We start from the raw sequence: 16,289 nt of genomic DNA, 5'->3' as shown, positions 1-16,289 counted from the left end.
CAGTTATGCATAATAAATACACAGAAATCAGTATTTTCAGATAATCAGTGTTGCAAATTATTACTTTTACTACTATGTTTCTGACTAAGACCTACTACCAATAAAAATGTTAAATATGGCTTATTTCTTTCAGTCATAGATACCATACTAAAATAAAACTTTGAAGAATAACATGTCGTGAATATTACCCAAGTATTTCTATACTCATTTTATTTGAATCACAAATGGTAATGAACATTTTGGTTTATATCAAAGTCAGCATATTCCTAGAATTGTTTAATCAGACTGTACTGTATATTCACACACAGACCATAATTAAGGTTGCATGATCTACCTTAATTCTGGCATTTCCTGAGTTTGGAGTGCTTAGCTTTGCAATAATAATGTTCTTTTAATTTGCTTTTTATGGAGTTTATATAAAATCTCTCACTCCATGCGGAAAAGCGCATACAAAACTCAGCAAGATTAGGTCTGCTCAGAAGACATTGCTTGGACCTCTTCATTTGTCACTAGTTCTGGCTATGACGGCTGTGGAGCCCCAGGGGAACAAAAAAGCGAATCTCACACTTTTGGGGACAGCACTGATGTGTGATGGGGCTGGGTGGTATTCCTGTGTACCCTTCATCTGCTGGAGGGAAGATCATGGAGAAGCAAGTCTCTGAGATGGGCAGTCTGAGGAAATGAAGTGAGAATCTTTAGGGTTTGTGAGGGGAGCAAAAGATACACTTATTGGGTGCTGTGAGGGGCATGTGTGTGTCTGACTTTTATCACCCAGCAACTTAGATATTTCATTTTTTTAACACAACTAATTGAAGATACTGGATATGTTTTGTGTCTGTACGTGCTCTGGAGCTGGTGAGATGAAACATCCGATTCTTTAAGTAATAAAGATGAAAACAGAAACCTTTGAGTAGCTTTAAAATGGCAAGACACATTACTTATAACATGCTGATCTTTGTCTTTAAGCATTTTCAGATTCCCAGCTATGATTTTCATCATATTAGAAACTTATTGTGTCTAAAACCTTTTACTGAAATACTGTTCGTGTCATGGAAACCTTTTAGTAAGGACCCTAAATTTCTCATTTCCAGTCAGTCTATCAATATTTATTGTCAATTGATACCTACAGGCTGCAAGAAAAAGCTGCTGACACGATTGAAGCACTCCAGAAAGCTGGCATGAAAGTTTGGGTTCTGACCGGAGACAAAATGGAGACTGCTGCTGCCACATGCTATGCCTGCAAACTCTTCAGAAGAAACACACAGCTACTGGAGCTAACCACAAAGAAAATTGAGGAACAGAGTTTACATGATGTATTGTTTGACCTAAGCAAAACTGTCCTAAAGCACAGTGGCAGCTTAACCAGGGACAACTTCTCCGGGTATGTAGAAAGTTCAGCTTTCAAGCCAAGAAAAGATTTGGTGGGCATTTCATAATTTAATTAAATGGTTGTTAGAACAGCAATGGCAGCAATATACTGTAGCTCAATTTATGTTGGCAGAGTGTGAATTACTGTATAGCACCTAATACCTCGTGTAGGCTTGTTACGTGCAAAAAATCTTTACACTCTTCATCCTCTGGCTTGTCATGTGACTTGCATTATTTTAACCATTCCACTGCTAAAAATAGATCATGGGAAAAGATCATGGTTATGAAAAACATATTATTTTTATTTTTAAAAGATACTATGAACCAGAGAATATTGAATTATGCTTGTTGAGTGGCTAAGTGGCTACTAGACTAAGAATGAAAATATTTCATTGTCCTGTCAAGCATTCAAGCTCATTGTCAGCTCTTAATAAATAGGGTACCTCATTTTCTAGTTAATTCTGACTTAATAGTGTGCTACTTTAATGCTGCTGTTGTTTTCAAGGTGTCACTTGTAGCAAGGTGGTACACATGTGAGGGAAATTTTTAATATGTCAATAATGTATCATTATAATGGGTAGCTTAGGCAGTCTATTTTTGTCAAAAATAAACAAAAGGTTGTGTGTTGGCAGTGGAGACAGAAGGAGGTGTTGGGGGAAAAAAACTATTAAAAATGTAAATTTTTACAGAGTTTTGAAAACCACTGCTTTTTTTTTTTCCATTTTTGTTGTAAACATTCCCCTGCAATGCTGGAAACCCAAACACAATAACATTATACTAGTGCATGGAAGTCAAAGCATAAATGAAACAGAATCAATCTAGTTTCATTGTCCAAGCTAGGTGGTGAAATGCAAAAGTAAATAAGCAGAATGAGTCAAAAGTAAACTAGAATTTAAAAATATTTTGCCAGGAACAGCATAGAAGGATTTTCACTTTAAGTATATTTACCTTGGTAACGTCCCTTTTAATGTTGCTTTTTGGTAAATAAATTTCTCGCCTTCTCTTTCCAAATCAAAACTCAAAATATATATATTTTTACAGTAGCTCTTCACTTGCATTTTCTTCCTCAACAGACTTTCAACTGATATGCAAGATTATGGTTTAATTATTGATGGAGCAGCATTATCATTAATAATGAAACCTAGAGAAGATGGGAGCTCTGGTAACTATAGAGAGCGCTTTCTTGAAATTTGCAGGAACTGCAGTGCAGTATTATGCTGTCGAATGGCACCTTTGCAGAAAGCACAGGTTTGTGTTTCATGATCAATTACTTGTTAACTACGCATCTATGTAAATATTGAAAGTCATTACTGTTTGTGACATATTATGGTAATTTAAAATGTTATCTTTCACTTTTCTATCCTATAAAATGGAAGCAAAAAATTAGAAAAAGAATGAGAGGAGAATTTTTGCTAGAAAGCAATTAGGTAATGGCACATTAAAAGAGAACCCTGCTGTGCACCTGATTTTGATTTATGTATATGATCAACTTTTATGGTTGATACATACTGGTAAATGAAACATATTTAATGAACCAATTGCTTCATCTTCTACTCATACTACATGATACTATTGGAAGCATGAGTTACCTATTATTGTGGAGTGTTAGTTCTTGTTTTTTAAATACAAATAAAATCCAGATAGAATAGATAGATGGTGTAAACTGTTTGAAATACTGTCTGACTCCTGTTTTCTCATTGATGTTAACATAAACATATAAATTTGCTGTAGATATTCCCAGATTCAAAACTCTGTTTTACCTGGAGTTCAGTTTGTAAACAATATTAATAACTCCAGGGGAGGAAACTTTAAAGCATGTTGATATTTAAGACACAAAACATGGAAACATAAATATCTTGAATCCCCATATTTTTGTTTTAGTGCTCATGTACAGTACACATGCACATTCATTTAGTCTAATTAATGTATTTAATCACTCTTCTTTTCATCCTGGGGAAGTTTGTATAAGTATTTAGTTTGAATAGACCAGTTTATTAAAATTATAATGCTTGCTAGTTAAAATGGATGGATCTGTTCTCCCATATTTGGTCTTCTATATTCGAAAGACATACAGGACCCTATTATCTTAGTTCATTGCCAAGTTTGATATTCATTTTGCCAGTCATGGAATAGATCATGAGATTAATATTCAAGAAAACTATTCTCCTTAAGAAATAAGAAAAGAAAAGCAACTTTACTGGCTTAGGAAGCATTTGAGAAAATAAAAAGTTCTTTTTTAGGATTTTACTGAAAATGTACAGTCTGTACCTTGGGAATTATTGTAATTAAAGCTTTCACAGCCTGTAGATGATGACTGCATAAGCAAAACTTCTGAATAATTTCTACATTAGTCTCCTCAACAGTCTCTCTCCCCTACCCCTTTTAAAATGCACTGATAATACTTATAAAACCAGAGGACTATTCATATTCAAGGCTTTTTCTAGCCAAAGAAACTCTATTGGTTTTAATGTATAATAATTGAATTGGACAAAACTGTTTTTCTTCACTTTCACAGAATTTCCTTTGTAAGCATGTTGCTTACATTTAATTAACTGTACACCACATGCCATCTCACAGCACAGTAACCAAATTGTAAACATGTCAGGAAAGAGATTTTTAATGCTAATTCTTTTTCAGATCGTAAAATTGATTAAATTATCAAAGGAACACCCTATCACATTAGCAATTGGTGATGGAGCAAATGATGTCAGTATGATTCTAGAAGCACACGTTGGTATAGGTAAGTGTGCGGTCTAGATTTTACTTTAAAAGGAAATAAATATAATTTTAAAAAAAGAGGTTGTTTCAAACAATTAATTACCCATTTTCTTAGATAATGTTTATATTTTATACACTCCAGCTAATTATAAGGCATAATGAAATCTAATAATAAATTAACATCACCACATGCCCTGCAACTTTGCCAGTATTTTTGTATGTTTTAAATAATTCGTTAGCTTTCTGAACGGCTTCTAACAACTCTTTCTTCTAGGAATCACTGGAAAAGAAGGCCGTCAAGCTGCAAGAAATAGTGACTATGCAATACCTAAATTTAAACATTTGAAAAAAATGTTGCTTGTTCATGGGCATTTTTATTATGTTAGAATATCAGAGCTTGTGCAATACTTCTTTTATAAGGTAGGATAGGATCATGTAATCCGCAAATATGCATATGGTATTAACTAACTATATATAATAGGTACCCTCAACTGTAGAAAATGCTGTTGACTCCTAGATACAAATCCCCAGGTGGGTTTGCTCATTGTACTCCTGGGGGAATTCTGTGTTACTGCATATGCGCAGAATTTATGTCCCCCGCATATTTCTTTGCTTCCCCGCAGAAAAATAACTTTCTGATGGGGAAGCAAAAGGAAGCCACAAGAGCAGTCATGCGACCCTCCCCAGCAGTGTTTCAGGTGCCCAGGGCAACCATCAGAGAGGTAAATCACTGTGGGGCAAGAGGCGGGACCGGGGAAGACCCAACAGGTAGCTCCTACCCTGCACTGGACTCAGGTGCTAGTCCCGGCTGGGCTGGGGAGAACAGGACTTCCTCTTCCCCTGCACGGCATCCGGGGCTGGGTCAGACCTACTCACAGATTTCTCCCCCGGCTGCAGGAAGCACTGCAAACTCCCCCTCCTCCCACCCCCCCCTACCCTGCTTCCTGCACCCATCACTCCTCAGCTGCAAGGGGAGGGGATCTCTGTACAGGGAGCTGCTCCCCCGTCCACCAAATCCCCATGCATCCAGACCCCCTCATACCCAGACCCTCCCACCGAGCTTCACCCCCCCACACACATTCAGAACCCCCGCTGATGAGCCCCACTCCCCCTGCACCTGGACCACCCCAACGAGCCACCCGGATCCTCACCCCACCGAGCCCCAACCAGTTGTACCTGGATCCTCACCCAACTGAGCCCCACTCCCCCAGCATCTGGACCCCCACACCCTGCCCCACTGAGTCCCAACCACCTTCACCTGGACCCCCTGCGAGTCCCATTACCATCGTACCCATATCCCCGCAACAAGCCCCTGTGCATCCAGATCCCACACACCCCCACGCGCAGCCGGATCCCCCATTGAGCCGCCCACAAACAGAACCCTCTCAACCCATACCTGGATTCCCTCACATTAAGCCCCTCCACACTTGGATCCTGCCTTGCTGAGCCTGCCTGCCCACACCTGGTGCACCTGGCATGGAGGGGCAAGGCCCTGGGATGTTTCTGGGGCAGGCTGTGTCAGGATTGGGTGCAGCCTCACTGCTGAGTCCGTGTCCCAGGCAGGGGAGGCTGCAGAGTGATCTTCCACCTCTGTGCAGCCAGTGGTCTGTTCGTTCCACTGCCAGGCTGGAGCCTCCACATTTATTTGTGAAATAAAATTTGCAAATTTTTGCAGAATTTTAAAATATTGTGTGCAGAATTTTAATTATTTTGATGCAGAACTTTTAATTTTTTGATGCAGAATGCTCTCAGGAGTATCATTGTCACCAAACTCTGAGGCAGAACAGCTTTTATTTGTATGCACTGTGTGATCGTTAATACGGTTAAAAATAAAATTTTCATTTTGTCTTTAATCTTTATTCCCATATGTATTCCAGCAACTCCCTCCTTCCCTGCCCCCCACCCACCCATGTTCTAGGCACCATCTACAGTGCCTTTTAAATCAAGTCTGAGGACCAGTGTTTTAAAAATTAACGTAATTCTAACTTAAATCAGTTTCTAAGTTCAGTTGACCAATGTGGATGGAGAAACCCATTTTACTATTTATGTTCACACTGACTGGCCACAGTATATCAGAAACTAGTTTACCTGAATCCCATTGTTGATATGACCTTACTTTCCTCTTTCTGTCTTCTGTGCCTACCCACCCCCGTGTAGCATCTCATTTCCCTCCAACTTGACAGAGTAGTTATAATTTTTATTTCAAAATTGTGTTTATCTGTGCTAATGTAAAATGAGAATGTGAATGCCCTATTTCTATAAATCTATCACAGCCTTTTCTGTATTCTGTGTGCAGCACAATTAGTATTATACGATATTATAATATACATGGTTATAATAATGCGTGATATATGTTGTTGATTGTGCATCACTTGATAACTCTCACTTTGTCTTCCAGAATGTCTGCTTCATTTTTCCTCAGTTTTTATACCAGTTCTTCTGTGGGTTTTCACAACAGGTTAGTCAGGCATTTTAATTTTTCTGCTTATTGTAAAACCTTCTCTTTGGCCTTTTTCTGTATAATCTTACTGGACCAGCTAGGCTGAAAAAGCTATTAGTTTAGCTTACAGCTCTCTCTAAAGAAGGCTATTACCTTTGGTTAGTGTGGCTTTCAAGAGCTCTCATGACTGTTACTGAAATGAATTTGATGAATTATCAGAAAAGCCACATTATTTTCTGAGTCAAAGACTTAATGGAAAACACAAAACTGAGAGTTAGCTGTGGAAAGCAAAATCTCCATGGAAAACATGCAGTTCAATCTTTCCATTGATTTTTTGCTCACAGAGCATGGATAGAAGAAAATCTAAAAGGTGTGGGTGTGAACGGTTTGTCTTTTGAGGCAGGGGTGAAAGTGCAGAAGGCAGCTGGCCTGATCTGGGGCTCTCTCAGGCTGAGCATGCAGATGCCCATACCATGGAAATCAGGGGTGGGAGAAGGGAAAATAAACACACCAGTTTAGGGACCTAATTCTCCAAAAGAGAAAAATAAGGCATTCTTGGGGGAGGGCCAGGTCCTCTTTCTTTTAAGTTCTTGTTTCTTTGCTCTTCCTCGGCTGTTCTCAGCTATCTAAGTTGTATGGAAGGCTCCTTGTCTCTCCTCCCATGAAGTAAGGGAGATGAAAACAAATTCAGGAACTTGGAAGAAAAGGGGACCGACTGGACCTTTTTCATAGATTTTCACAGTAAAGCTCCAATGAGCTTAAAAAATTGAGTGTGAAACTATTTTCAATTTTAGGGATGCGCTGAAACCTATCTAGCATTTTGTGAAGCACTCTCTGGCTAATACTAGATGTTAAAGCATGTGTTGATGAACTTTGGCTGCAAAATTTGCCATTCTTTTTCATGAAAAATAACACTACTTTAAAAAAAAAAAGGAGAAGCCTTTGTAGTAAGGATTTTCAGTGCACATGTTTCAGGGCATAGGCTGATCATGAGGCAGGGTCTGGAAGAAACCCTCACTTTATAGGGGGCAAGGAATAGGTTTGTTAATGATGATAAACATTATGTACCTAGAATAAGACCCAGAACAGGGAGAAGGGGAGAAAAAGATTGGTTCATGCCCAGTCCCTTGTGCTGTCAAGGAGCTGATTTGATCCCCCTATTCAAGCTGTTCTCTAGAGCTGCTTTAGCTTAAACATGCTAGCTATAGCCCCACAAGTGACCATTATGTCATCTGAGGATTACTGGAATGTAGCAACACTCCAGCCATTACACCTGAACTCTACCCTATATTGGGTGGGTGAAAAGGGGGTGGAGTGGAGCTGGCTATGCCGGACAGAGATTTCCCCCACCAGGGGAATCAATTGCCCAGCTAGGGCAGCTTTACAGCCGCTTTGCACAGCTGAAACATTGTGAGGGGACCACTGACTATTGTCAAGTCAAATTTTGATTGACTTGTTTGCCCAGAGGAACCTGGGTGAAAACTGACTTTTATCCTATCTCAAAAACAGTCATCCAAGGATGCTATGTGGAATTTGTCTTCGTTTTAAGGAATGTGCTTTTGTGTCTCTAAACAAGACAACATTCTCCTGTTAAATCAAGCATAGTATGGTGTATTGTGTTTGAAAATATAACTGGTTAATATAACTCTTTTTTCCATCTGCAGCCTTTATATGATACTGCGTATCTAACACTGTACAATATCAGCTTCACATCTCTTCCTATCCTCTTGTACAGTCTAATGGAACAACATGTCAGTACAGAGATGCTCAAGAGAGAACCTTCACTGTACAGGTAAAGGTAATCATTTAGCCCCAAATGTTTGGCTTGTCATTTGTAGACAGTCTTTTTTGGAATGTTCCTCTAAAATACCATTAGTGATTCACGACTTCCATTGTGCACGATATAAGAAGTGCAACATCCTCTAACAATTAGATGCACTGCACCTGAGATGGTACTTCTGGAAATATTTTGGAAATGACCAGATGTATATAGCATACTATGGCTGTCGATTAATTGCAGTTAACTCATGCAATTAACTCAAAAAAATTAATCGTGATTAATCGCAGTTTTAATTGCACCGTTAAACAACAGACTACCAATTGAAATTTATTAAATATTCTAGATGTTTTTCTACCTTTTCAAATATATTGATTTCAATTACAACACAAAGTATACACTGCTCACTTTATATTATTTTTTATTACAAATATTTCCACTGTAAAAATGATAAACAAAAGAAACAGTATTTTTCAATTCACCTCATACAATACTGTAATGCAATCTCTTTATTGTGAAAGTGCAACTTACAAATGTAGATATTTTTTGTTACGTAACTGCACTCAAAAACAAAACTGTAAAACTTTAGAGCATACAAGTCCACTCAGTCCTACTTCTCGTTCAGCCAATCGCTAAGACAAACAAGTTTGTTTACATTTACGGGAGATAATGCTGCCCACTTCTTATTTATAATGTCACCAGAAAGTGAGAACAGGCATTCACGTGGCACTTTTGTAGTCGGCATTGCAAGGTATCTACATGCCAGATATGCTAAACATTCGTCTGCCCCTTTGTGCTTCGGCCACCATTCCAGAGGACATGCTTCCATGCTGATGACGCTCATTAAAAAAATAATGCGTTAATTAAATTTGTGACTGAACTCCTTGGGGGAGAATTGTATGTCTCCTGTTCTGTTTTACCGCATTCTGCCATATAGTTCATGTTATAGTTGTCTTGGATAATGATTCAGCACATGTTCATTTTAAGAACACTTTCACTGCAGATGTTACAAAATGCAAAGAAGATACCCATGTGAGATTTCTAAAAATAGCTACAGCACTCGACCCAAGATTTAAGAATCTGAAGTGCCTTCCAAAATCTGAGAGGGATGAGGTGTGGAGCATGCTTTCCGAAGTCTTAAAAGAGCAGCACTCTCATGCGGAAACTACGGAACCCGAACCACCAAAAAAGAAAATCAACCTTCTGCTGGTGGCATTTGACTCTAATGATGAAAATGAACATGCGTTGGTCCACACTACTTTGGATTGTTATCGAGCAGAACCCGTCATCAGCATGGACGCATGTCCTCTGGAATGGTGCTTGAAGCATGAAGGGAATCTTTAGCACATCTGGCATGTAAATATCTTGTGACGCCAGCTACAACAGTGCCATGTGAACACCTGTTCTCACTTTCAGACAACATTGTGAATAAGAAGCGGGCAGCGTTATCTCCTGCAAATGTAAACAAACTTGTTTGAGCAATTGGCTGAACAAGAAGTAGGACTGAGTGGACTTGTAGGCTCTAAAGTTTTACATTGTTTTATTTTTGAATGCAGTTATTTTTTGTACATAATTCTACATTTGTAAGTTCAGTTTTCATGATAAAGAGATTGCACTACAGTAGTTGTATTAGGTGAATTGAAAAATACTATTTCTTTTGTTTTTTACAGTGCAAATATTTTTAATAAAAATAAATATAAAGTGAGCACTGTACACTTTGTATTCTGTGTTTTAATTGAAATCAATATATTTGAAAATGTGGAAAACATCCACAAATATTTAAATAAATGGTATTCTATTATTGTTTAACAGTGTGATTTAATTGCGATGAATATTTTTAATCACGTGACAGTCCTAATATATATATATATTTCAATAGCTGGATAAACTCTGTAGATCATGTACAGTCTTAGACAGAAGTTCAGAATTATAGTAGAAAATTATTGCCCTACAGAGTGAAAAAAATGTATTCATTTAGTATTGTTTAATGCCTCCATCTGTGGAGGACAGCAGATTCCTAGAAACAAAACACACTATATATCTATGTATAGTATTTTCTTTTGAGGGGAAGGAGAGACTGAAAGCTGCAGTTTCTCCCTCCTTTTTCCTTAAATCTATTCTTTGCTGGATCTAATTCCATCAGAGAGTTCCTTGTTTCTTGCAGAGGTGAGTGGTGTTGGTATAGTCAAAGATATCTTTTATGCAGCAACATGTTTTTCAAAATAGACACCATGTGAACAAGTTTCTTTGAAGCCCCATAAGCATATTGTTGCTGCTTGTTAATACCTTAAGCCTGCTTGCAATCTGCCATAGTGTTTCCCTGAAACATCCATCAGTTTTACATGTCCCAAGATCCTTTCGCAGGGAAACCAAAATAGTCAACGGCAAAATGTTGACTAGTTTGCAGGACAATAATGCTAAAACTATTTTAGATTACTCTTTGCTGCCAGTTGGATGACTATCTGTGCCAATAAACTGCATTTGGCAGTTCACATTAGGATGAATGCCTGGTTTGGACTGCTGTAGCTGCAAAACCAGTGCCTTATTTTGAGAGTAATCGTAGATGCCCAAAGCATAAACTTGAAAAGTGTGATATGGCTCCAGGTATTTATTTCACAGTTGGGTGAACTCTTAGACCCTAAGGGTAATATTACATACTGCTATTGAAAACTCATTTTTATTACACCTTACAATTTAAAAAAATTAAATGCTCGTTTTGGAGAGTGACATTTTTGTTTGGCTTTTGAGAGCATAGCATATTTAATGCCCACTGATATTCTGAACTTATTTTGTCAGTCAATAGCACAAAATTATTGTAGGCCACATGAGATATGATGCTATTTTAGCCATTTATAGTGATGTGTTTTTTTGAAAAAATTGCTCTCAAATGAATGGGGTAATTTACTCACAATGAAAAATAATTTAAGACAGTCCTGAGCCCAGTTTTTTTTTTTTAAAGGTATTTGGGTGAAAATATTGATTGATATGATCAGTGTTGGAAAGGGAGACCGTGTATAAGTGCTTTTGTTTCCAAGTACTGTTTAGATCTTTATAATTCACATTTTTCATTTCAGTTTTGCTCTGACCCATTTTATGATAGGCCATGTCCCAATTTTCCATGTATGAGAATTAAACCAGTACCATTCAGATTCATATGTACTGGGGAAAATTTACTATAGCCAAACACTTTTGTCCAGTAAACAATCAATCACATTTTCTAAAGGAAAGCATTCTAGTAATACTCTTTATGTTAATATACTCTTCGATTCTGGTAAGCATGACTGCACCTATGTTGTTAACATTCCATATTGTAGTAATAAGTTTCCGCCTGGAAAAGAAAGCAAAGTCTCCAGAGACCTCTAGTGTTTCAATTTATTACATATCTTTTTAGGTTTAGGTCATCACTGTGCACAGCACTTTACAAAACTTGTACTTTAAACATGTCCCTTCCCTGAAGAGATTGAAATCTAACTTGGACTGGTACAGTACAAATACAGAATTTACCATCAGAGTGGGAACTGGTAGAATTATAGTCAACGAGTAGTGGAGGAGACTAGACAAAAGTCATAGATCTTATGGAGAGAGATGAATGTGGATCTGGTAGACCAGGGGTAGGTAATCTATGGCACGCGTGCCAAAGGTGGCACGCAAGCTGATTTTCAGTGGCACTCACACTGCCCAGGTCCTGGCCACTGGTCCGGAGGGCTCTGAATTTTAATTTAATTTTAAATGAAGCTTCTTAAACATTTTAAAAACCTTAGTTTACTTTACATACAATAATAGTTTAGTCATATATTATAGACTTATAGAAAGAGACCTTCTAAAAACGTTAAAATGTATTACTGGCATGTGAAACCTTAAATTAGAGTGAATAAATGAAGACTCGGCACACCACTTCTGAAAGGTTGCCGACCCCTGTGGTAGACACTTGTCACATGGGAAATGTCTAACTGTGTTCCAAATACAATATTTTAAATATTTCTTCTCACAAAATAATTTGTTGAGTTCATATTTCTTGGATCTTTTTAGCATGCCAGTCTGACTGCATATGTCTTGTTTTATTCAGGGATATTACCAAGAATGCTCTTCTGCGCTGGCGTGTATTTATTTATTGGACATTCTTGGGACTGTTTGATGCTGTGGTATTTTTTTTTGGTGCCTATTTCTTGTTTGACAACACAACTGTGACCAGCAATGGACAGGTTAGTATTTAGTTTGATCAAAGTTAGACTTGGGAAATGAAGAAATTGTAACTTTTAAAATCCCAAATGTTCAATTATCATTTACATAGGCGTAATTCATTAAAAATAACCAACTATTGTCATAAAGGCTTCCTGTAGAGATAACTGTTTTATGGGTGGCAGTGAGATAGGAGTGATATGTAACACTGTTTTTAACAGAAACAGAATTATATAGCTAAAATACCATGTATCAGTAATCAGCATGTGGCTGCATGCTGGTTGGGGAAGGGGTGGGGAAGGGAGTTTATAACCTGAACTCGAAATATCCGGTAAGAATTTGCTATTTCATAATTAATACCTACTTCATCAATATATATTGATAATTTGACTTCTTTAATTCATTTGTGCATATTTTTAAAAGATAGACACCTGAATATCCTTGTGATGGGCACCATGCAAGAGCCTAAATAGAACAGACTAGAATTACATGTTTAACATTTATATATTTTACGTCATTTAAGACATTCTGTTTCTACTTATGGTACAGTGACATGAATATAAATTTTTAAGGACCTTTTGCATTTTAGTTATTTACACATTAACATTTTTTGGTCTATTTTATTTGTGTCTTGCTTTTTTTTTTCTTTTTTGCTACTTGCTTCTCTTCCTAACCTCAGCTAATGACAACCAACACTCATATGGTAAGACTATTGTGGTTTTGTCATGATGTGCATTGCCTCTTTCCCTGTTCTTGAACTAAAGAACAGTTAAAATATTTCCTACAAATATTTTCATGACTTCTGTCCTTTTATAGAAATATTAGCAGTTGCTGCCTTTTTAGTTTCTTTAAAAATTGTTACAGCCAGGGAGTTGTATTAGAAAAACCATACATTTTTGACACTATTAATTTTCTGCTTTCCTTTGCATTTTGTTGTGTTTTCATCAGTGCTTCCCACTCAGCTCTTTTGTCTTATTGAAAATCTCAACTCTAGGCGATTTATAATATCTGACATTTCCACAACTTTAGAAAAGATTCATTGAATGACTGTGAGAATACAACTGTGTAATTTTTATTTACCCAATTTTAAGTGAAACATATCTGTCCAGAAATGTCAGATGTAATTCTATGTTTACTAGAGAAGTAATATTTGAGTAGAATGGATATTGTGACATCATTGAATGTAGTAAACTAAACCACTGTGTGAGAAAAGACAGGAATCTTCTTTTTAAGTTTGCCTGTACATTGAAAGAATTACCTTTGGGCAGTGCAGTATGCTACAGTAGTTCTGTTTCTCCTGTAATTATGTTTTCAATCTGAGGTTGAAAACTCTATATAGTTTCAGTTTTTGGTACTCATAAAATTTTCTTTCACAGCTGTGGGAGTCGCATAGCCTCTTGTTGTTGCCAGATGCATTGATTCAGAATCCATCTTTAATCTTTTAGTTGAGTCTTCTTGTGTAGATGAACCAGTTTGGTTTTTAACCATGTTCCCAAACCACATTAAAGCCTCATCCCAAAATGTTCAAAGTTGGGAGCTTAAAGTAATGGACCCATAGTAATGTTTAGGTACCTGAATAAGTAGCCTAATGACAGAGGTGCTGAGTATCCTGAGTTCCATTTGAAGTCAGAATTTAAGGGAAGTTCAGCACCTTTTGAAACTCTGACCTTTTATTTCAGTGTTAAGCATGGATTTTGGGTGCCTGAAAATGTTGGCTGTCAGGGATAAGTAATCAACTGAAACGTGGACATCAACCTCAACTCTAAACAATGATTGAGTGTCCAATATGTGCTAAGTGCCTCACAAAAGCAAGCTTTGAATGGCTTACAATATCAGTTCAGTATCTCACAACAAGTCAGAGTCAAAAACAAGTGAAGGGGTGAGGGAGAGACAAGTGTGACAGTCTCATGAAGCTACACTAGATGATCCACCTTAGGTTCCAAGTTGTTAAAATGGACAACTTCTAGGTTATTGCATCAAGAGGGTATTCTTTTTCCCCCCAGCTTTTTACCCCAAATCTCCACTGCCGCCAAGGCTAGTAAAAATGTGAGGCAAGCTAATGTCCTTTACTGTGGTGAAAAACTCCAATGTGACAGGCCAGAGTATGGCATGACATTCAGCTTAAAAATAAATCACAAACCCAAAGCATCTAACTTTACTTAGAAATCTTATTGAAGGTCCACTACAATCTCTAAAGTGACATACTGTTAGAATTTTGGGTGTCCTTTATCACCCATCGTCTTTCATTTCTCTTGGCCAGCTGACCGCAAAATGGCTGGCCCAGAGCAATTGCCTGACAAGCAAAATTCAGGTGTCCAAGATCTGTCAATAATAATAGTAGTCAATTTACTACAGCAGTGCCTAGATGTCCCAATTGAATTGTGGACTCCATTGTGTTAGGCACTGTACAAACATAGAGTAGGGATGTTCCCCAAAGAGCTTGCAATCTAAACAGAGAAGGCAAAGAGTAAGGAAAGGAATGCAACATAGAAGCAGAGTGATCGCAGGTGGTAAATGTCATATAACTTTCACAGTGTGTTTTGTGTGTGCTTGATTTGGTGTTTTGTTGTAGGATTTTTTTAAATTGTATTATTGGGGTCGGAAAAGTGGGGGGAAAGGCAGGAGGGAGGCTGGGTTAATAGGAGCAAGGGTGTGGGAAAGCCAAAAGAAGGGAATAGGGACATTGAAAGAAAAGAGGAGAAGAAGAGATGGGAGAGGTAGGAGGGAAAGTTGGAGAGGAACACGGAGAACAGGGACAATGAGGTCAGAAGCAGAATGATAGTGAGGGCGAAGAGGGTAGGAGCATATCATAGTAAATCAGCAAACAAAACACAATGCCCAGAATTTCAAGTAAAATGTTCACCATCTGGGTTTGCTTTTACTGGGAATCCGGACTTGCCATCCCACAAAGTCTGCTAATTACTTGAAGATCTAATTGCTGGAAGAAAGTCAGCATGTGTTGGCATGACCCCCAAGTCCTGAACAAATCAACTAAGTTTCAGAGTCCAGCCTAGCCTCTCTAATCAAGAAGTGAACTGAATTTTTCAGAAGTGGCACACACAATAGTACAGCCATGACCGTGGCCATATCAAAATCAAGTTGATTACCAAAACAAAACCTCAGTAAATCAAAATCCTTCAGGTTGTACAGGTAAGAGGATTAAATGCAGAAGGTCTGACTAGTGAATGAAAGGTTTCTCACAGGTTTATATAAAGAAATTAGATGGATGTGAAAGTCCTGATTATGGAGGAACAATCACTTTAATATTTCAATCATTCATTGGTTTAATGTTTCTTGGTCTTAAACACCATACACAGATAAACTTGGATGAACTGTTGAAATGTATTGAATGTAAAAATACCAAGAAGTTAAAAATACAGCAGCATGTGATCTTCGTTTCAATGGAATTAACTTAAGCTAAATGAGAAATCAACACTATGGGATAATATATGGTTGAAGATATCCTTTCTAACTAAGATTCAGAATTTGATATTGGGTATGATGAAGTTTGAGTCCTGGTCTATGTAAAATGAGTTGACGGTGTCTGTCTACTTTCTCGTGGAGAGTTGTCCACATCACAGAAACTACTAGCACAGTTGGCACTGAGGCACCCTTGCTGGAAGCTTCAGTGGAGAGACCAAGGATCACCATGTGAAAAAGGGAAGCTGCCATCCCTGGAGGTGACACCATGTGTTGTCAACCCTTCAGATCAGTACTAAATCAAATTGAGTGAGCTTTCACAGCTTCATATGCTCTATTGTTTATGGGACATCAATCTCTAAGGATAGTAATTTACACTTTTCATCA

General features: G+C 37.7%; 1 protein-coding gene across 1 annotated transcript in view; it reads left to right on the top strand.

Moving 5' to 3' along the window:
• Positions 1–16,289, top strand: part of ATP11A (ATPase phospholipid transporting 11A) — a 126,028-nt gene that overhangs the window by 95,962 nt on the left and 13,777 nt on the right. The window contains exons 19-25 of the mRNA XM_065423542.1: positions 1,130–1,381; positions 2,442–2,616; positions 4,006–4,108; positions 4,361–4,506; positions 6,485–6,544; positions 8,191–8,318; positions 12,370–12,505. Coding sequence (XP_065279614.1) covers positions 1,130–1,381; positions 2,442–2,616; positions 4,006–4,108; positions 4,361–4,506; positions 6,485–6,544; positions 8,191–8,318; positions 12,370–12,505 — 1,000 coding nt within the window. The remainder of the gene's footprint in view (positions 1–1,129; positions 1,382–2,441; positions 2,617–4,005; positions 4,109–4,360; positions 4,507–6,484; positions 6,545–8,190; positions 8,319–12,369; positions 12,506–16,289) is intronic.

This window comes from Emys orbicularis, chromosome 1 (genome assembly GCF_028017835.1).
Source record: "Emys orbicularis isolate rEmyOrb1 chromosome 1, rEmyOrb1.hap1, whole genome shotgun sequence".
NCBI lineage: Eukaryota > Metazoa > Chordata > Testudines > Emydidae > Emys > Emys orbicularis.
The sequence above is the reverse complement of the archived record's forward strand: the minus strand, read 5'-3'. Positions and strand labels throughout refer to the sequence as shown.